Consider the following 23,863-nt stretch of genomic DNA (forward strand, 5'->3'; position numbering starts at 1 on the left):
TATTCACATCCTATTTATTTCATACTGCATCCTGGTCCTCCATTGTTTTTTTGGAAGAAATTCACCACACTGGCCTGGTAGAACAAAGACTAATTGCATATATATGCTAATCAATATGAATAGCAACAAAATTTACAAAACGAAAGCAAAGAAGTGAGGATTTTAGGACAGTCATGGACAAGAAAAGAGAACTAGCTTTATCCATTAGGAAAAGATGTGAAAAGGGAACATTAAAGAAGAAAATATAACTTTCATAACTAGTAAATAGAAGCTAAGTAAAAAGATGACCAATCATCTCATATTGTTTCTTTACACATTGTTTCTAAAAATGACTGAGCATTGCATTAAATTGCACACAGTCTACAATACTCTTCCTTTTGTGCCACTGAGATTTACTTTTTTACTTAGACATGTTTCTTTTTAGAACTACACACATCTTCGAGTCATACGTGCATGCTTATAGATACGAAGTTCAAGCTTGCTATTTGTATTTGAATTAGATATGCATAGATTCTTTACCTCTCTCAGGACTCAGTACTGAAGGAACTGCACAGTCACTAGTTTCAGATGCCACCATAAAGTCCTTAAAGGCATCAATGGATCTATTAAAAATCCTAAAGAATTCTTCTGGAGTAAAGCGCCTGGATTCTGTCCTCCTAAGTGATCCACTCTAAGGGATAAAAAGCAAAACAGAAAATTTTTTTCAAATGTAATTTGAAATCAAGAGATTGGACTATAAAGGCATCCATCAAAGACTCAAATATTTCAGCACCAAGAAAATACATTTGGGCAGCATAATTCTAATTGGTGATACAGGATATGTCTGATTGGGGAATGTGATGCCTGAGGTTGCTGTGGAACTCCACAAATGGAGATTCTTTTTAAAGAGATGTCCATTAAACTACTGAAAGAGAAACTCATTAAAGTATGTAAGGCTCTTCCTTGTTTCAAGGAGGTTACATTGTACATAACAAGGCAAATACTAGTTCATTATAGAGAACTTTCTGTTTAAAAATTCTAACTTAGGGCTGGGAGTTTGGCGTAGAGTGCTTGCCTAGCATGCATGAAAACCTGGGTTCAATTCCTTGGTACCACATACTTAGAAAAAGCCAAAAGTGGTGCTAAACCTCAAGTGGTAGAATTCTAACCTTGAGAAAAATCCAAGGACAGTGCTTAGGCCCTGAGCTTAAGCCCAGGACTGGCAAAAAAAAAATTCTAACTTAACAGTAAGGTTGTATGGACTTTATTTACATATAAAGTAAAAATAAAGACAAAGGTAGACCTGTTTTCTGTATTGCAGGATAAAGAACCTTTATTTTTATATTAATTACAATATTTAAATCTGAATGTACATTACTTAATATTGCAACATAATCACAAACATTTGTTTTATGGATATATCTTAAAATGTTTTTACATTCCAATTTTATAGTTGGAAATAACACAAGGTTATCAATTTATCATCAATTAATATGTTTTGGAGAATAATAAAAAGCTATGCCCATGAGCAGGTTTACCTGAGTGGGGTTTTCTTCCATGCATTCTACGAGATCATCCACTATTTTCCCAAGTTTGTCTATAATAGAATAATTACTCAAGCCTTCAGAAATATTGGAAAACTTGTCCAGAAGATTCGTTAAACTGACTGACAATTGTTTTACCATCTCATGTAACCAGCAATGGCTTGGCTAAAAAAAAATTGAGAGAAGAAAAAGCATGGGTTTTAATAAATGGGATATGCATACAGTTGATTCCTCAGAGCCATCAATATTCTGGTCACTGACTGCAGGGCAACAGATTTCTATAGAGAACAACAGGTCAATTCTTGTGTTTTACTCAACTCAGATCTACTATCCAGTTTCAAATGGACAAATGCATGAAGGTCAGAGCAAACCTCGGATGCCACAGGCTTTATTTCCCATGGAACAAAAAACAACCAGTACAGAACCAAAACTGAGTCAAGGTATATGCACAACAAGGTAAACGATATTTCTCCAAGATTTTGATTACAAAACTCAAAATTTATTAATAAGAATTATGTATTTTTGCATAAAATCTTCCACACTAGAAATCTAATAGTGAGAAAAAAAAAGAAATTTGTTTCTTAGGGCTAATATTTTGACTGGTTATCCACTCCTCACCACCCCCTCTTTCACTTCCTCTTCCCTGACTTCTCCACCCCTTTCTCCTTGCCTTGCTTGCTCCTTCCTTCCTTCCTTCCTTCCTTCTTTCCTTCCTTCCTTTCATCATCTCTCCTTCCCTTCTCTTCTTCTTTCTTTCCTTTCTTCATTTTCTTTATTTATTCATTTTGGAGCTGGTAGAGAGGCATTAACTTAAGACCTGTGCACTGTCTCTTAACTCATTTGCCCAAGGCTACCTCTCTGCCATTTGAACCACAACTCCACTTTGGGCTTTTTGTTGCTTAATTTCCTGCTCAGGCTGGCTTCCAGGCTGGCTTCAAATGACAATTGTTAGCTCTTAGCTTCCTTGCTAGCTAGGAATATAGGTTTGAACCAGGAACAACAGGCTTCATCTAGTTGTTTCTGGAAATCAGCATTCTCTATAATCAGAAGGAATACTTAATAACTGATGCCTTATAAAGTGCATGAACCACCCAGCTTCATTTCTTCACTTACCAGCACAATCTCTGTGGGAAAAAGCAAGCTATTTATTTATTTTAAATTATACACAGGCCAACTTTATGTTTACTTAGCAGAACAGTTTTAATTAACATAATACAATCAAAAAGGAAACTGGTTTACCTAAAAATATGTAAGTACAATTCCTGGCATCAGTAAATACCATTAAAACCTTTAATATTGTTGGCCCTAGCTTCAGGGAAGGAAGATAAACAAACCTCCAGATGAGCATGAAGTTAATTAGCCATTTCAAGTCATCAAAAATAAGTTCCCAAAGATCATATGTTCCCAAAGAATGTTGAGAATGAATTCTTTCTTTTGTTAAATAACCACTCGTCTCAAACATCTACAAGCTTATACTTGTACCATTAACAATTTGCTTTCAAAACTGTCATCTTTCCTTGGTTACTGAATTGTATATTTCTCTCCTATTATACAGTACTAATTTCTTTTAGATAGTTATCCCTGTAAGTGAGAGTTGACAAGATATGAAACATAGCACATACTGTTAATACTATGTGAGTAGTGTCTATATGGTAGAATAGCCTTCATCAATACAGTCATCCAGTTCTGGCAATGTGATCCCATGTTGTTAATCTCTATTCTTTGTTCCACAACTCAAATTTTCTTGTTTGTCTTCTCTAATCTTTTTGTAAAAAACCTCAATCATATTTCTTTGTTTTGAATTAGTGCATCCTTTTGGATTGGTGGTGCCTTAAAATGAATGATTTCCATCTATCAGTTAGTGAATTCAGTTGTTTATGTATTTAGCTTTGTGGTTAAGCAGAAAATATTTTACTTATTTCTTTATTTTCAAACTGGGTGATTCTGGAACAATCCTGTCACTTTTATTCTTCTCTGTTTTGAACTGAACCTTGTTTATATGATTTTATGCCTTATTTCCTGTTTAGCTATAAAAATCAACTGCCCATAATTTCACATACCTAAACCAACAGCCTGAATAATGTTTAGGAGGTTGATGATATTTATTTCTACTAAAACTTTCAACTCTAATCCTGCAGTCTCACAGAATTAAATTACAGAAATTCCATAATCCAAACCCATGCCAACATCTATGCTTTTGAACATATAGACTGTTTCTTTATAACATATATTTTTTCTAAACTCCTGAAAAACTACGTTCCTAAAGCTTTTACCCTAAAAGTTGTATTCAAAATTCATTTATGCCATAATTCCCCTGAAGGGGAATAAAAAATTGTATATTCAATTCAAATTTCCATCTGTTCATTAATTGTTTAAGCAGATCTATAATGGGTAGCTTTTTTCTTGTTTGCGTTAAAGCCAAAACCAAAGTAAACAAATTATACTAAATGTCAGCTTATATTGAGCTACCTGCTCAGAGAGGAAACCATCTTTGACTAGGACATCAAGCAGGTTTGGATTTTTTTTTTAATTGAAGATAGTGATTTGCAAAGAGAACAAAACACAAAGAAGTATTTCATTCCAGAGGTGATAGGAAGTCTCGCTGCTTTCAGCTCTCCCAAGATTATGATTGTGAAATAACTAATTCAATGTCAAACTCACAGGATTTTTCTTTTGCCCTAACGAATGGCTTTATCGCTGTTTCTTATCCTTCAGAGACCATTTCAAACTCAAATGTTTAAAATAAATATTAACCCACAATATTTATTATAAGAACATGATATAATGTTCTCTCTTTTACCAGAAGAATGGTAGGAGTCATTAAAGTTAAGGTACACAAAATGTTAAAGACATCATATAAAGAATAAGCTTTCAAATTTCTAACGCACATTTAACTTGATCTTGATTTTTATTCATCTATATGTATTGCTACCAAAAGAAGTCTTGAATGGATTTTTCCCTTCTCTCTCTATGCCACATAATTACTTAATTTTTTATCTCCTATCTTATATTTCATGGACTTATTAGAGAAGCCCTGACAAAGACCATTGATGACCACTGTTTTATTTTTTTTATTTCTATACATGTATAGTATGTATTAATCTAGAAAGTTAACTAACCATGATGTTACCCTTAATCTGCTAGCAAACCATACTACTGAATATTTCTTTTTTTTTTTTTTGCCAGTCCTGGGCTTGAGCTCAGGGCCTGAGCACTGTCCTTGGACTTTCTCAAGGCTAGAGCTCTACCACTTGAGCCTCAGCACCACTTCCAGCTTTTTTTTTTTGTATGTATGTGGTACCAAGGAATCGAACCCGGGTCTTCGCGCATGCTAGGCAAGCACTTTTAACCACTAGGCCAAACTCCCGGCCCACTACTGAATATTTCTTTAGGATCTTAAAGGACCATCGACACTAAGTCCATGATTTCTATGAACAAATAAAACACACCATGAAAAATAAATAAAATTTAAAAGCAATTTTAATTTTGTGAAGGACAACAGTGAAAATAGCAATTCATATTCTAACACCAAACATCAATTTCATAAAGACAATATATACATTCCATGGGAGAGCTAGCTGAACAAACTCTACTGAAAAAAAAAATCAAACAAATAAGCTTTAGGGACTTGCTTTGTCCTATCCACTCCTGACCTCTATCAAGAAATTACTTCTCATTGGTATTAGTTGCAGGCAGGGTCTCTAGGGAAAACTACAGATTTCTGGAAGTAAAGGCTAAAAAGTTGACCAAGCATACTTGTTTGCTGTGCACTGGTACCTTGTGTTTTATTATTTTGTATTGGAGCTAAGGTGGGTATCAAGTGGTGATAGTTCTCTTTGAAAGGAGCTAAAGACACATTCCAATCAGAGATTCTGAAGCAGAAAAGCCCCAGCTTGTAAACCTTGAGTGATATTCATAAGGTGCAGTCACACAGCCTCTAATCTAACTAATCTAATTGTCAACCAAAATGTAATTCTGTGTGCAGGGAAGTCGAAATCTTCCTATAAAAGCACTTTGAAGAACATGTGCTCATGCAGCTGGCACAGACTGCATTTTGTAATGAATTATTTTAGACTTCTCCCTCAACGTTGTGTGGAGCCCTCTAACTTGGCATTTTCTCCTTTGAATTAAAGTCCTGTAGAACCCTCAATCTAATTAAGATGGCAATCAATTCAAGCACTATAAATACATGTTATTTCCCAGGGCAAAGCTATAAATGGCCCCAGAGGCAAACCCAAGATAGCTAGTAAAGAACACCAGGAAGGAGGTGAAGCTAGCAATGATTGATGGGCCTGAGGAGACCCAGTTCCACTTCCAATTCTGTCAGCTCACATTGTGATTTCAGGCAAGTCACTTAAGCAATTTTGGACTTTAGTTTCTCTATCTCAGCCAATAAAGCTGCCTATCTAACGCATGCTTGCGGACATGGGAATCACCTCCTGTCTGGTACTAATTATGGCTCAAAATAGGCCTGGTGTGACTGAGGGGGTAGTCTGACTTTTCTGCAGTTTCACTAGATTTAAAAATCAAGCTGGGCTCCAGTGGATCACACCTAAAATCTTAGCTACTCATGAGGCTGAGGTCTAAGGATCAGTTTGAAGTCAGCCCAGACAGTAAAGTCTGTGAGACTCTTATCTCCAATCACCTACTCAGAAAAAGCTGGAAATGGCACTGTGGCTCAGGGGATAGATGCTAGCCTTGAGCAATCAATCCTTGACTTGGTGATTGAATACAACTTTTAAATGTATTTGGGAAAACTTAGGGATATGGATCTGAATTTTCCTATAGTATATTTTCTAGGGAAATGGGGACCATGTCACGAGAAAGGGTATCAATGTTTGTGAAGTTATGCGCCTTCTATCTAGTGAATATAATGTAACCCTTCTATTAATCATAATAAAAACTATGACCCCCAAAAATAAAGACCTAAGTATAGAGTAAACCTTTCTTTAAAAAATTATCTGTAAATAGCCATACAAACAGGCTTCTAGTTAACATGTCTAGGTATGTATATGATGTATCGTGATCAGGGTTACCCTCTCCACCATTTTCCCACAATCTCCCATCTATCCCATCTCTACCCATCTCCTCAAGTTCCATTAGAATAAATATTTCTGATAAAATTTAGTGTCTGTGTGCAAGGCATTGAAGGTATAAAATGAACAGTGAACTTTGAATCATATTAAAACATGCAAAACTATTCCGTTAATACTTTATTAATTAGAATGAACTCATTGTATTTTGGATTTATCACATTAAATAAAATTCATTGTTACAGTAATTCCACCTGCCTTTTTCAAGATTTTTGGGGTTGCTTTGCCAGATCTGGGGCTTGAACTCAAGACCTGAGCACTGTCCCTGAAGGTTTTTGCTCAAGCCTAGTGCTCTACCACTTGAGCCACCAATCCACTAATGGGTCCTTTTGTACTTCATTGGAGAGAAGAGATTCATAGATTTTCCTGTCCAGGCTGGCTTTGACCCACAATCCTCATGTCTTAGCTTTGTGCGTAGCTAGGATTAGAGGTATAAGCCACTAGCCCATAGCTAAGATTTTTGTTTTTAATGTGACAATGCAACAATTTAAGATTCCAAATGTTTTGCATTGCATTTCTGACAGATAATTATGGCCAAGATGTTGAATAGTGTTTCAATATAATCACTTTTTATTATGATGGGTCCCAGTACTGTTGTGTGAGTGTGCAAAAGAGCTATGTAAAATAGTGTTTCATGTCACACTTTATTTCTTGATATTATTTTTTAATGAAATACTTTCTTATTATACAAAAGGTTGAAGTAGACAAGTAGATAAGTAAACTTGTCTGCCTGATTGATTCTTATAATACTCTGTATTATAAGAATGGACTCTCATGATCCATACTAAATTTGATTGCTTGTACAGTCAAATTTTTTGCAGGCACGATGACTGAATTACAGTGTGCACTTGATCTAGCTGGATCAATAAGAAAGTCCTTCCCTTCATGGTCTCCTTGATATATGGATATCAGATCTAAACAGTACAAGAGAAATGACTTAATACTTGAGGTCAAGGTCATTGACATGATCTTGGAGATATAAATAAAAAAAAAAGAAAAAGAAAATAACAGTAATAAGTGCAGGCACAGATATCAGGTGTTGTTACAGGTACTCACCTCATTATGGTAACCTTATCTACTATAGTATGTTCAAGTGATCATCTCTAAGAACTAACAAAATTACATATCACACATACAAATGCACAAAAGCGTGCATGTGCTTGTGTATATATACATATATATTTATATGTATATATATTTATATGTATATATATATATATATATCTTCTTTTTTTGCCAGTCCTGGGCCTTGAACGCAGGGCCTGAGCATTGTCCTTGGACTTTCTCAAGTCTAGAGCTCTACCACTTGAGCCACAGCACCACTTTGGCTTTTTTCTATGTATGTGGTACCGAGGAATCAAACCCCAGTCTTTGTGCATGCTAGGAAATCACTCTACCACTAGGCCAAATTCGAGGTCCTTATATCTTCTTTTTTGAGAAGGAGTTTTGATGTGTAGCCCAGTCTGGTGTCAAACTCAAGATCTTCCTGCCTGAATCTCCACAGTTCTTGAATTACAGGCAAGCACCAGCACACTCAGCAAATATGTATTGTCTACCATCCATTAGACATCGAGGATATGAGAGCAAAAAACAATGTAATCCCCAACCTTATGAAGTTTACAGGTTAGAAGATGATCATTTTATCAATTCTACAAACTAGACTCTGAGGAGTAAAAAGAATGACTACACAGAGCTTTAACTAGAAAGATTTGGTTTCATCTGCAAGCAGAGGAAAAGGCTTCCTTAATGAATGGAGACTGACACCTGAAACACTGACACCTGATGACTAAAGGACTAATAAGAATTTTAGGAAGCATAGAGAAATCTTTGAAAGATATACACATTCAACATCCTGAGTCTTAAATGGAGTGTAAATGAAAGCCACACTTAAGATCCCATCTCACCTCAGTCAGAATAGCTATCATGAAGAAAACAACAAATGCTATTCAGGAAGCAGGTGAGGAGTCACATACTGTTGGTGGGAATACAAACAGTGCAACCACTATGGAAATCAGTATGGAACTTCCTTAAAAAAAACTACAACTATACGTACCTCTGATCTGCAATACTACTACTGGGCATACACTGAAAAAATGCAAATCAATACACAAGACATCTGCATACATTTTTTTTCAGAACTACTTATTCCCAATGGCCAAACTGTGAAATCATCTGAAGTATCTAAAGACAAATAAATGGTTAAAGAAATGGTTGAGGAAATATGGAATATGATGTGGGTGGAAGATTTATATACATATTTATACATAACTATATATATTATACATATTGTATATTATGTGTCTATATGAAACTATTTGTTTATAGTACACTGAATGAATGTATCAAAATATCACTAAGTGAAAACCCCTGCATTCAAAAGACAGATACATGGAGAAAGAGAGAGAGAGACACAGACAGAGAAAGGGAGAAACGGAAACAAATCAACAGTGAAATACAGATACAGAGAAAGTCATACAAGAAGAGAGGAAGAAGAGAAGAGAGAGTGGCTGCAGAGACTATGTGGAGATGAGGGACTAGGAAAGGATTTAGACATGTACCAGACTCTAAAGGTCCTCAAGGCCTTGTTGCATTCGCTGCTTTTCCTGTTTCTGAAAAGCCAGGGGAGGTCATCCAATGTGAGTGAAGGAGGGATGGTGAAATGGACAAATGCATTATTATTTTTAAGCTACTTTATCAACTCAATGAAAGTCAAAATATCTCATTGTCAATCCTGAAATTTCAAAGGAGATGAGAATGGTCCAAAGGCAGATAGGCCAGACAAAACAAAGCAAAGACACATGGGAAGAGGAACAGTGTAGCCAGAGAGGACTGAAAGGTTAGTTAGTACTACTGCTAATGAAAGTATTTTGTGTGCTTTGACTATTTTTGTAACTTTTCTGCGCATTTATTTATTCCTTATTTAAGTAAGTTTATTTTCAAATTAAAAGCCTCAGAAAACTGTACAGATAGTTGTTTTTAATGAAAAGCTTTTTGCTCAGACCAGCAGCTCATCATTTATATAATGATAGGAGCATTAGAAGGAAAGCAGATCATTCACAGTAAAGTCTAGAAAATGTATTTTTATTCTTTCCACAGCAACATGACAGGGTAAATTTAAAAAGGCCAGAAAGGTTCGAGTGTTTTCACTGTTAGGAAGTTCAAGGCAATCCTAACTGTTTGACAATATTATAGCTTGGAAGATTTTAAAAATAGAATTAGTGATTATCTTTGGGTTTAAATACTAAGCTGTTGATCACAACCTACTATTTGTGTGTGTGTGTGTGTGTGTGTGTGTGTGTGTGTGTGTGAGAGAGAGAGAGAGAGAGAGAGAGAGAGAGAGAGAGAGAGAGAGAGAGAGAGACAGAGACAGAGAAAGAGAGAGACAGAGAGACAGAGAGAGACAGAGAGACAGAGACAGAGACAGAAACAGAGAACTACAGGTCATTTTCTAAGAATTCCCTTGGCAGTACATAGCCTATCTTGAAAACAAAAGTGAAAAACAAACTGTATCCTATTTCAAGAGCTTTCTTTTACCCATGCCCAAGGCAGAATTTTATTGCTTTGGCCCCAGGGGATCTTTCTGGCACCCATTCTCACTCCACCTTCTATTGTTTAAAGACAAAAGATAAAGCAGCTGGGACTCTGACCACTGACAAATAATCACAGCTCTCTTCACTGGGCAACTACTCTGGTCTTGGCAGTAACTAACTTCTTAAAAATGAAGGTAAAACAAAGGGTGAGACCCCAGTTTCTGCCCAAAGCCCTAGGCAAGGGCTTGTTTTCCTTGCCAACAGTGATGGCCAAAAACAATGTTTCTCCAGTTCCAGGGTGGAATGCCAAGATCAAATAATAGCAGACTTCTCTCAATTACAGAAACATGAACAAAGTATGTGGCAATAAGTCAGCTCTGTGTTTACAAGATTGGTATTTGCTATCACCAGCCGATACTGAAATTTATGACTTAGCACACCATCTATGATTATATAAGCATAAAAATAACCTAATTAGTTAATTTCGATTTAACACTTGTTTTGTGAGGAGCAGCAGAATTGCTTTGAGCAAGTTCCACAATCACCAGGCTCAAAGCTGAAGAGTGAGCCAGACCCAGTCTTAATTGTTCTTCCACTTTCTCTGAATTGTAATTATTTAGATCCCCACTTACTGTAACCTAGCATTAAGAGTCAGATGGCCTAGGGGTTTCTTTTGAAGACTGTCACTTTCTACTTGTATAACCATGGGCAAAATTCTGATGGACTGTAAAACTCAGTGTGACCCTGGTTAAAAGAAAAAAAAAAACTAATTTACAGGCTCTTCCTAATTCACCCAATGGGGCAGAAATACATAAAATAATTTTGCAAATGGAAAAGTGTTATAAAAAGGGCCATGTAATTTCCCTTTCCCCTAGTTATCATGAAAGTTTAAAATTTTATAAGGGCACTGACTAAATGATGTGTGTGCATGTATTTCTGACTGCACTGCAGCTAAGTGTTGTCTCTGCTGTTTCTCTTAACCAAATGCTGACTGAGTGATCAAATTTGATCACTCCTTTAATTTTCAACACTGCTGTTATAAGTTTACACCTCTATTTTCAGAAAAGTTCCCCAAAGGGGACCAGGCTTTAAGATGACCACTGCAACGTGAAGATACATATGTTCAGGTAGTTCATGCTACAGTGCATACTAATTAAATGAAATATGGCCCGGTTCATTTCTCTCTTTTTTTCCATATTTTTAAATTGTAATCCTGATTGATTTCTTGAAATATTTTTTATTGTAATCCTGGTTGACTTCTTGAAATGACATTGAAACAAAAGCCTTTTTTGGTAATCTTTGAAAGGCATTATACAGAACAAAGTGATGTGCTGGCAATAATTACGATTGGTGGATCCACTCAAAATATAAAATCATCTGACAAATGTGATCAATACGAAGTACTTTGAAAATAATGGAAACCTTGAGAGTTACAGAGACAAAAGTCTCATGGTTTTAAATTTACTCTAAAGAATATAATATTTAAAATGAATCAACATAGAATAAAATTCCATAATTAAGCTGAAAAACATAGATGAGTGGCACAGTAGGTGTCCACAGTATCATAACACATTTTTAAACATGAAAATATGGCATATGAGTGCAAACTCTGTGGTACAATTATAATATCATCTAGGGCTACAGTGCATCTCTCTGCTATCCTCCAACTCCGGGGGTTCTGTCCACATCCCAGCATCTGAAAACATGAAATATAAAACTTCTAGCTTTGGATAACTGTGACAACTAAGAAACAAAGTGGGTATTCTGAGAAGGAAAACACATGAAGCTTTGAGCAAAATGCTTCACTATTGATAGATACATCTGGACAACTATTTTACAATGGTATGGTTTGATAAGCTCTGTGATAAATACACACATACTACATTATTCTTTACGTTTGAACTATTTCTTAGTCTATGGACTCTGACCACACACAATGAAAAAATTTAAATTTCTTAGTTTCAGTAAGAGCACTATTTGTAATCATAACCTCACACTTACAGGAATGAAAAAATTATTTTTAAAAAAATTTCCTGGATAAAGAAACAATTCACATAATTTTATACCCAAGTGTTTTTGAGCGATGCTCTGGAAAACAAGAGAAATGTATGATTAAGTCTAATGATAAGATAATGATCTTCTTTCTTTGAGGGATCTTATTTCATTTTGGCAAATACTCTTGTTTAGCATATCTCCAGCAGGAAACAAAACAAAGCAAAACAAAACAAACACAAAACCTGAAACAAAAGGATTTTGAATCAAATCATAAAGGTAACTTCTTCAGATCTTTACAACGAACAACTAAGGGATTTCTAGGGTAAATAATAACTTGTTTCATCTCTCCTGTAAGCTACTAAAATTAAATTTAGAAATGTACACTTAACATACCAAAACGTCCATTCCGGTGACATAGTTGAGGGTTATCATGTAGTCTTTTGGAAGATTTGCAACCTACAGGGGCCAAAAATACATACATAAATTCCTTGAGAACAATCATACACATTAACTAACCAACTGTGTTATTTATCCTCTTTTTCTGTTTGTCATCAAATTACCCTCCAACACACAAAGTAAGTAATAACACAAAAGTTTAGAATCCCAGATTCAGTTGTGGTTGAATAAGTCCAATCTATCAAGTTTTGAAACATGATATGAATTTCACCTTCCATCTCTAGCCATGGAATTCCTTTCCAAGACTATTTTCCAACTTGCTAACTGCATAGTTAGCAAGAATGTACTTCTTTCTTGTCAATGATCCTTAAAATAGAGACCTGGAAATAACATGTTGACATGATCAAGGTCTCTCCTAGAACTGTATGTAGGCTCTGATTAAATCTTGGTTAGCACAGCAGTGATTTTTCATTGATAACTGGAGAATTATCGTTCTATGTTTAAGTTACTGGAACCTCAAAAGAATATACTTACTTTTATGATGCTACTAATTATAAGGTAAATACTTGTTAAGTTTTACAGTATACATTAGACTTCGACTGTGTGCTAGACACTTGAGATACCTTAAACATTTGCCTAGCTTCATTTAAAACATTTTTAAAAAGTGTCTAATTTCAATTATTCTGGCAGAAGTGCAAAAGCAGTAGATACAGAACCAGGGAATTTGGAACCAACCTAATATTCATTGTATCTTGGTTTCCCTTCTTTGTAAGATGGAGACCAAGTTACCTATGTGAATTACACAATAATGAAGTGAATTTACCAACACATTGCAAATATTCAACTTATGTTCTTTAATGTGAACTGTACTAACACCATGATTTCAAAGCATATAATCTCTTCATCCAGTGTCTAAAAATCTTCTACTTCCCGAAAGAAAGCTGAGGTCATTTGTATGCTTGCAGGCCTAGATCATCTGGAGCCTTCCATAACAGAAGCCATGTGCTTCTCCTTGGCCTTGCCAAGAGTGTTTAGAATATGATTTTTTAAAAACATAGTCAGAGAAGACATCAGGACTTAGGTGTAAGTAGTCCAGAGGTGAGCTGAAATGTCAGTAACAGGGTCCCACTATATACCGGCCATTCCTTCTCCAGGTCGTATCACCTCACATTCATGTCAGACTCCAGTTGATGCAACTTATCGAGGTTTTCCTTCCTCAATCTATATCATAGCAAAATAATTAACATGTCTAAAATTATCAAATATTTGCTATGTCTTCTAGGCACTGTGCTCCTTAGTGGCATAAGCAATCCTCAATATATAATCATATATATAAATATATATAAACATATTTTTATATTTATATCTACGTTCATGTATAAGTCCTAAATTGAGTTACATGCACACACACACACACACACACACACACACACACACACACACACAACATACACAACTGGTTCAAAGAAGCCAAAGAAAATTTAGTAGGATATCTGAAAAGAATACTGAAATCTCCACACTTTATCAATTGGAGGGATATAATTCCACATTAAGGTGACTACTAAATTTCTAATGGGACTAAAGAATAATACTATTTTTGAAAACCACTTTATCATTTAGAACCCTCACGAGGTATATTTTATTAAGCTCTTTTATGAATGAGGATGAGGGAGGCTCAGAGGGGTTCGCTGGCACCTGCAGTGTCACAAGCATCCAGACAACTACTGGAGGTAAGAAGGAAGCAAACACTGACTCCTTGCTGGTACTCTACACTGTGACCTCCAAAACAGTCTCTCTCTTATTGGCTTCCTTTCCAATTATATTTGGATGAGAACTTAGACAGTGAAATTATACATAGTTATATATATATATATATTACTTTCTAAGTGCATATAGCATTTTGAATTACATTCAGAAAGCACAAACCATCTTGCAATACATCCAGCGTCATTGTTGAATATTGATCACTGTGGAAAATTTTCTAAGTAGAGAGAGACTCTTGGGCCTGGGATATAAATCTTCCTTAGAGGCATGGATTTGATGTTGAGGCCAACAGCACAGATTCTGGAGATAAATTGCATAGGTTGGATCTTGGCCCTGCCACCTGTTAACTCAGGTCTTAGGCAATTTACTTCAACTACCTTCACTTTGATGTCTACATGTGTAAAATGGAAATTAGAGAAGAGTCTACTTAATGGTTTGATAAGGACTCAATAATTCAAGGGACATGGTAAATGCTAGGGCATGGTGTAAATGGATCTGAATTTCTACTGAGTAAAGCTTTCTAAAGAGAGAAGAATCATAGGTCAAAGCAATCAACAGCTCATGGTATATCAGAGAGATCAGACAGATAAGTTGTTAAAAAAAAAAGTATGTAGGAAAAGTCATGTCATGAAGGCTGAGCTATGGTACTGCGAGCAATGGTAGGAAAAAAAAATGGAAGGAAAAGTTCTACCACTAAAACCCTACTGTGGCCTTAGGTTTCCACATCTCTTTGAACCATGTCTATAAAATAAGGGACGTGTATTAGACAATTATAAAAGATTCACTCTGGCTTCGCTATTTCCCAAGAGCGGTGATGTAACAGTATGCTTATGGAGGAAAGGATATGGCAGTAAATTAACATCGATTGATCTGGAAGAATATACTAAGCTAAGGAGAGAATACAGACTGGTAGAGGGTTGGCAGATGGAATCTTTTGAAACAACAGGAATTAGTGTAGATTCTAGAGCATCATCTTATTGGCACACTTAAATACCTATGCAAATAGCCCACATTTTGTCAACAAATCTGTTGTCCTAAAATAAGTTCAGGGGAGAACTTCAGTTGAATTGATGGGAATTTTTACCAAAGGTCAAATTAATCTAACAAGCTTTGATTTAGAGTTCAAGGACATTAGAATTTCAAAACATTAAAGAATGACACTATAAAAGAAGTCATTAATGACAGGCTGTTTGCAGATTTGTTCTCTCCTTGGATGTTCTGGGGACTGACCATACTCAGTAACACTGAAAAAAATATCCCTGCATTGAGAACAGTGTTCAGAAATTCTGGAAACTCAGCCAAGAAAAAAATCTTGACAAGTCAAACTGGCACTAACTGCATACCATACCCTGCAGGTATTTGGTCTGGGGGAGGGGGAGGGGAGAAGAACTCAAAGTCAGAACACTTAACTCCCTCTCTATGTCACTGATCTAAAACCTTTGGAGCCCATGGACAAAATGTCTTTGAGCTCCCTAAATCTCCAAAACAAATTATTCGTGCTTGCTTATCTGTATGCAAGACCCTTCCTTGTCTCCGTTGTCTCTCCCAAGGGAAGAATCAAAATCGATTCCCTGAACACTACCTACGAAGTCTAGCACATCTGAGGCTTTCTGCAAAAAGAGTCTGTAGCTTTTTTGTGTGTGTCTCATCAGGTTCAGCAGAGTTTAAGAATCATGAATCTTGGTTGTACAGGGGGAGAAAAAGCTTAACATTTTATCTGAATATCAGAGTTCACTCATGTATCTGCTGGCTGTTCAGCCTTCAGAATGAACACTTTAATAATGGGCTTTGGTGGTTGTTTCTTTTGATAAGTTGTCTCATTAATAATGATAAAAAAAACTAACAAGGTCAATTAACTTTGGGTTTCAAGGTTATATGAGTGTCTCTCCTCATTTCCAAATGATAACTCAAAAGTGTGAAAGGATTAAGATGACAACTTCAAGAGATGTTATGTTTACGTCATCTTTCTTTAAGTGAAAAGGATTACATAAAGGTAGAACTCCCTCGTTTCCTTTCAAATGCAAGAGGAGATTAAAAGTTTGGGGGGCAGGTTGCAGTATCTTATTTTGAATATGATATTTTCATTACTTCCCAAACTTGTGCTGAAATTATGTGCCTGTTGTGAGTTATTAAGAGATGGGATCTTTAAGAGGTAACTAGAATTATGTCCCCATAAATGGATTAGTATTCCTGCATCTAAAAATTAATGTGTTTTTTTCTCAGATGTAAGCCATCTATAAAAGCCTGTTCTAGATCTGGTCTAGCCCTTGTTCCAGCCTCTCAGCATGTGCAACCTCGGGACTGCAACAAGAAGCCATTACAGATGTTGTCATTCCTCCTTGGACTTGCTCTGTGAGCTAAACTATATCTCTTTATAATGTGGTTTGGGGTATTTTGACATTAGCAACAGGAAACCGAGTAGGAACCTATATTTCACATCTTATGATGATGTTTTCAAATAAGTAGCACCAATTCTATAATGTAAAAGTTTCCCGAAGTAAGATAACTGCTACTCAGGAAATGAAATTCAGATGATAACCCTGGTGAGCATAAACTAACTGAAGCTTTCATCACTGGTTGTTAAGAAGACACTAAGAATTATGAACTGATTTCTTGTGTTCCATCAACAGAGCTGTGGTTCAAACTTGTACTCAGCATTGTGTCTCTCCAGTGATTAAAATCTCAGGTCAGTTGTCTGGTCACTGGATTTCCAGCTTCCCAATGACAAACATAATCACGATCCCATGGAGTTGTGAAAACTAAAGGAGACAACCCCTCAATGTGCTCTACATGGTACCAGGGTACTCATACCATAGCCATGAATTTAAAAGCCAGGGGGTCATGAGTTCAAACACCTAATTGGTGTAATCCATAAAAATGAGGAGAGTTTGTTAAGTAAGCATGCTTGGTAATGTTCAAGCTACCTTGACAGCTTTTATTTCATGCTTTTTATCTGAAATTTTATTTTTAATAGACCTCAGTCCTTTGTTTAAATGCATTATATTTCAAATTTTAACTTTGAATTAAGAAATGTCAACCAACTACAAAGAGCAGAAATTAAAAGGCTTACCCTTACAAACTATTTAAATGAATTATTTAAAAACCATTTCGGAAACAATGGCTCTTCAAGGTCCGATAACCTATGTGGGACCTCTCCTTTTAAAAGAAGATGTGTATAGGTTATTCATCTAGAAACAAGGAGATGTAGAAACTGCAGACCTTCACTTTAATTCAGTGGTAATTCAAATTGGAAAATACTATTTGAAGAAGAATGAAATCAGAATGTATAAAAACTGTCCACTGAAAGTGTTCACATCTGTTTTCTGGTGTTGTACTTATCACGTCTCACTTGAGGCATCCCAACTGTCATGTATTTCTATCACCAATTTAGGATAGGGAAATACTGCAGAGTAGGAAACCCTGGAACTTCTTTACTTCAGTTCTATCCTACCAATGTATGGTGACCTTGGAAAGGAAGTAATTTCCCTTTTACTAGATGAGGAAGGGGCAGTTATCAATTACAAAAAAATACTTTGAGAAAGACACACCAGCTAAGGATAAAAATGTTTTTCAAAACCATAAAGTCATGCTTAATTACATTGTTGTAATTAAAGAAAACCACTATCACAAATGAAAGGAAGAACTACTGAGGAAAGCTAAGTTGAACTTTTCTGATATTTGATTCCTCCTTACACAAACATTAAACGAGTACTAAAAGCTGTGTGTGTATCTTAACTATCCATGGACAATTTTAAGTTTGATTCATCCTCTTTCCAGATACTTGACTCTTTCCCTAGGTAGAGCTGAGTCTGCCATTTAAAACAAGTCTTGCAACATTTTTTAGAGACAAAGCAAAATGTTCTGCAAATAGATGAACTATTATGCTAAGTAAACATGCCAGAAGGATTTCAAATAAAAACCATGGGGACCATGGGGGCAGTACAAAATGTCCAAGAAGAAATTTTATAAAAATATGTAAAGCCATAAATCATGTGATTCAGCGGCATGGGAATCATGCCAAGGCACAAACTCAAGATTTGGGCACCCAGCGCAAGTGCCACCTAACACAACGCAGGGGCAGAACTGGTAAAGAAAGCAAAGGAATGATCTCAGCTAAAGAAATCACAGTGGGCACAAGGCAAAACCTATTATCAGCTCACTTTCTCCCCTTCAGATAAAAATACACAGCAAGGTTACATCTGCCAGGTAAAAATCCTCTCTTCTACATAATCAGGTGACATTACCAATTGATTGTAAGAGGAGAGAGACCTGAAGAAATATTATGAAATAAAAATCCTTTAAAGCTGGGAAGGACTTCAAAGCTCTCTAAATAATTTTTTTCTTATGTCAGGTCAGAGGCTTCTCTGAGAAGTAATGAGAGCTACACTCCTCAGAAATGAAGACAATGGACTTTAGGCTACGGGCACGTGTTTGAAGTTTACAAGTCCTGGGTAAAGAACTATCGATCATGTCCAGGTTCCTCATTTCCAAAACCAGGAAACTGAATCCGTCAAAAGGTTCAGTAATCTACTCAAGGTCAGTCAATCAGGAAATAATACAGCTGGTGTTCAAACAACCAAGTGACCCTGGCAAGATGCTTTGACCAATCATTCTTTAGAGATGTTGAGACCGTCTACCCATAAATCCAACAGATGTGTGTGGTGTTTGAATTAGTGAAGTTAATGAGTTAGAAGAGTTGGAAGAGTTAATAGTTAGCTTCTTTTCAAACATGAACAACAAAGACAAAAACCACTACAAGCTTTTGGCCTAAGTGGTTCTAGAACTTCAAAGCAAATTACTGTCTTGTGTGATTTCAAATCATAAGCACTGAGGTTCCTATAGCTCATTGCTATAAATTGAAGCTTGGTATTTTCACAGTGGAGCCTTCACAACTGTACCTTAAATAAGCTCAGATGGTATCCTGGTAAAGGAATAGCTTTCAAGCATTCTTTCTCAACCTTAAATCTTTAGCCAAGACTCATTTGGAAAGTCAGATATATAAACAAAAGCCAAAAGGTTTTTGCTGGATTCCAGAAGCCAGTTTGAAAACACCGTTCCTGAAGGCACAGAACTGACAGTGGAGTAGGAGCTGGTTTTGACCACTCTCGAGTTTCAGTTTCTTTATTTATCTACAAAATACTTTATTTAGATTGTCTCTAACTTCCATCTCCAGTATCCTGTGATCCTGCAAATGGAATCCGGGATACTAACAGGGTAAATAGCTAAAATATGGAAGACAGTATAGTTCAGGTTCTGTTTCAGATTTACAATGACTCTAGAAGGTGAAGCACTATTAATCTACTATAATCTAATATAATCATTAATGGAAGACAGTATAGTTCAGGTTCTGTTTCAGATTTACAATGACTCTAGAAGATGAAGTACTATAAATCTATTATAATCAATAAAGATACAGGCACAAAAAGATTTTGAGATAGTAACTGATTTAAAAAAAGTTCATATGTACCTTTTCTTATCTACACTACAAAATTGTAAAGGGAGAATTGAGATTTAGAAAGGTCTTAGCCAAGGTCAAAGAGCTGGGTTGTTAGATGCAATCTCCAAGATTCGAAAATCCATTCTTTTTAAATCCATATACATAATGGCACAGATTGGATGCCGTTATATGATGAACTCTTTTCAGTGCCATATATGTGGTAAGTGGTAATTGTGGTATCAGTGATATGAATTTGTATTTAGCAGGTTTCCCTCTAAGATTAGATAATAAATATTCCAAGCTCAGTGATTGCTCTGTACTTTTCTATTTCTTCCTCTAAAAAATAGGAAAGATGAATTGTGTAAGCCTTTCTTCAGTTATCAGTATCTTCTTGGCCCTACCATTATTGACTTGTTTTCAAGTTTCTATTTTAAAAAATTGTTCAAAGAAAACACATTAATTTCACATGGAGAAATTCTTGAAATTAATTGTTTCCCCTGAGACAAGACTTGGAAGAAGAAAAACCTTTTCCCCTGAATTTAGTGATTTGACATCTGACCTTAGCATGAAGAAACATATCCTACTTTCAATATTCATGAATACACATTCCTGATTATGCTTTCATAGTTTATTATTTCTTATCATTCTTACTATATCAACTGTTAGGTAACAGGCTGATTATAAGCAGAAAATCTTAGAAAGTGCTTATAATAATTATGCCTCTTGAAAATATTGGCTTGACATTTTAGAGGAAATGGTATTTATTAAATCATATTCCTTCAACACTTCGAAAATAACACCTACAAGGAATTTCTCTTACATTCCCTATAAGATCTGGGCACAATATACATAGTCTGTAGTACAGTATACCATCACCTTCCATCTATGATTCAAGGCCCACATATCTAAAATCTGTTCTCTGGGACTGGTGCACTTCTCCTAGCCCAGTTTTTCATCTCCCAAGGTTTTAGACAAGTGCATCCTGGACAAGCATAACTTCCCAGGGAGCCACTCTAGTAAGACTTCGGAGTTCGTGTTAACCTGACATCATTGTGGATCTATTTTGTATGAATATAAGCAAGGAGAAGAATTGAAATTAAATTAAAGCCAAGAGATATTTTGGCCTCTAAAGTTATAACAGAATAGAACAAATCTCATTTCTTCCCTATTCTGCCATCACCTGTACAACTAGCCAATTTTCAAATAACTGAGCATTGCTTGACTGGCTCTTTTGAACAATAACCTTATTAAATTTTCCTCAAACCATGTTCATCTTCAGATCATATAGCCTCATATAGATCATATAGCCTCATCCTTAGACTGTGAATATTGGGATGGATGCATAGCAGATGTTTTTAGGCTCTTTCTTATTTGAATCTTCAAAGAAGCAGGCAGAGAAGCTGGGCAGGGATCGGGCAGTGGCCACTGGGATCTAGGGTCAAATGGCTTTGGCTGAAATCAGAGCTCACAGGTGATAAACATGGAGATAAGTGGGTACCAGACTTAGGAAATACATTTCTCCAAGTACAGTCACTGATGAGGCAATTCCCCACCCAACCCATGAGTCTTTATGCTGAGACAAAGGGGAGCCTGCCATCTCAGGTCTCCTGTTGTCAGACTGGTGAGAAGACACATACATGAAGATCCCACTCAAGAGAGACTGGGGAGCCAGCCTCCAACCATCTTTTCCAGGATCCATCACTACCTGTGACTGAGACCAGCAAAGAAGCAGTCATAGCAGTGGTGTTCAGTGGGTCGGCTTTACCAACCTATCCTTCATGACCTTAAATGCAGAGTTGCTCTCTGGAAATCCTTCAGAATAATTACACCATTGATTGTTGTCCTAGGACAAGAAATAGCTACACTTTGACTAACAATGACAACTACCAACAGGCAGTTCTTACTTACCAGTTTTGTGATATCTTTTACATTATCAGTCACAGGATTCCCACAGATCTCTTTCGTTTTGACCAGAGGATTAAATAGGAGCAGCTGGAGATAAATGCAAGTGATAATCCAAGTCTAAATAAAAACAGAGAAATTCCTTGGTGCCCATCTGTTAAAATCTGTAATCATGCAAACAGTTCACATATTAAGACTTACATGGACATGATCAATGTACTATACTTATATTTAAAAAAGAATTCACTTAAGTAAATGCTGAGCATTCAAATTATTCTCATCAAATTCATAAAATAAAATTTCTATTTAAACTCTTGCATGAACTATTCTTTCAATGACATTACTGTTCACTTGTGTTGAAAGCTTTCTAGAGCCAATTTCCTAATGGCAATTAGGAATGAACTTGTAGCAACATGTGAAGGAATTATCACTTAGAGTGCTTTCTGAAAATTAGGGAATGCATAAGATTCCTACCTTAAGGCACTAAAAAATACCTCATTCTACTTTGAATGCAGACTGTTTGGCAAGTAGTGGCATACCCCCCACCCCCAGAGATGCTTTAATCCTATCTACAATAGCTCACCAAGTTAAAATGAGAGAAGAGGATATATTTTTAGATCTAAGACAGAATTTAATAACATAATTTCAGAGACAGTTAAATAATCATTATGTGCATTTTTTAGTCTTTTAATAGGGAAAATATTTCCTTAGCCAATAGGGAGATATATTTGAAATACACGCATGTGTGCACACACACACACACACACACACACACACAGACACACACACACACACGCTTCCCCCTCCACGACAAGAATTCCTGCCATGTCTTATAGTTATTTTATACACAATTGAATTTTTCCTTATTAGACTATTTAATAGAATTTTAAGAACCTAGGTATCTGATAAAAAAATGTTTCAGTATCTGTATAACATGTACAAAAGTGCTTTGCACACAAGAAGAGTCTTTAGTGAATAAATTTGTGGCCAAAGTAAAAATATATTTTAATGGTCAAACACAATACCCATTTATTGAGCATATATCATGAGTCAGGGACTGAGCTAGACACTGGGGAAACACAGATGATTAAGATGCCCTTGAAACTCATAGACAGGTAAATAAGTAACAACCATATGATAAATGTTTAGGAACATAGAGTAGAAAGCAATTAATCAATTAAACTTAAGGGGGAGACAGCATGGCAGGATAATACCTCCAAACAAAGTCAGAAAGTAAAAATGTGGCTCTGGCTGGATAGAAAAGGATAAGGAAGAATTTTTAAGTAAGGAAAAGAACAGAATTTCCAGGGGAAAAAATACACAGCATAAGCAGAAACATGGAAATGAGATTTTTAAATATATCAGGTTTCCTTTGATGAGCTAACATCCATCAGCAGCATTTTATAACTACACAAAAACCCAGATGCACAGTGGCTAAAATCATTTTTGTTTATGTAGCTTGTCATATGTTAAATGAACCTGAATTACTATTTTCAGTGCCTAATATACACATTGAGTAAGTAGCGCATTGGATCACATGTTGATTATTGTTTGCTAAACTTCTCTAACATTACAGTGTTACCTCTGTGGAAATAGTGGATTATAACTTCTTATTCTTTCACCCAAGTGGTCTATTTTAGCACTATCCTTGCTTAATTTATAAGGCTCCTTGGGAATCACAATCCTTATTATACCATCTCCTTTGAACCGTGATTTCATACAAATTAATTTATCAGGTAAATCCCTTTCTCTGGGCAATTGAAACATATAAATTTCCCCAATAATAGTTTTTCTTTACATATACAAATATAAATTATTGAATCCTGGGTTATTTAATACTGATTGTTTAAAAATATTTCTCAATAGCTTTCTTTTCAGCTATAACTTGAAGACCCCTGTAAGTGGTTAATCTTCATGTTAAACAGCTATTATTATTATTACTATTGATATTATATTATTATCATAATTGTATCTAGGAATTATGAGGGAATGTGTTCATTTCACAAATATTTACTTACCACCTACAATGTGTCGTTCACATTCACTGCTTTAGCTGCCAGGGCTACATAATGAATAAAAAGACAAAATTCCTACCCTCTTGAGGCTCGCTTTCTCATGAAGAAAAATTAAACCATAAACAAACATGAAACTGGTCTACATAGTATGTCATAAAATGTATGGGGCTATGGAAAAAGTAACATTAGGTTCAGGTAAGGGCAGTGA

At 35.8% G+C, this 23,863-nt stretch overlaps 1 protein-coding gene across 4 annotated transcripts in view; it reads right to left on the reverse strand.

Moving 5' to 3' along the window:
• The window catches only part of Kitlg (KIT ligand), a 92,643-nt gene that overhangs the window by 33,296 nt on the left and 35,484 nt on the right, over positions 1-23,863 (reverse strand). For all 4 annotated transcript variants that reach the window (XM_090328360.1, XM_090328361.1, XM_090328358.1 and 1 more), the window contains exons 2-5: positions 21,647-21,760; positions 12,535-12,597; positions 1,518-1,688; positions 520-670 (exon numbers count right to left, since the gene is read on the reverse strand). In XM_090328360.1, coding sequence (XP_090184486.1) covers positions 520-670; positions 1,518-1,688; positions 12,535-12,597; positions 21,647-21,760 — 499 coding nt within the window. The remainder of the gene's footprint in view (positions 1-519; positions 671-1,517; positions 1,689-12,534; positions 12,598-21,646; positions 21,761-23,863) is intronic.

The sequence above is a fragment of the Megascapheus bottae genome, chromosome 2 (assembly GCF_031878675.1).
Source record: "Megascapheus bottae isolate mThoBot1 chromosome 2, mThoBot2.hap1, whole genome shotgun sequence".
Lineage (NCBI taxonomy): Eukaryota > Metazoa > Chordata > Mammalia > Rodentia > Geomyidae > Megascapheus > Megascapheus bottae.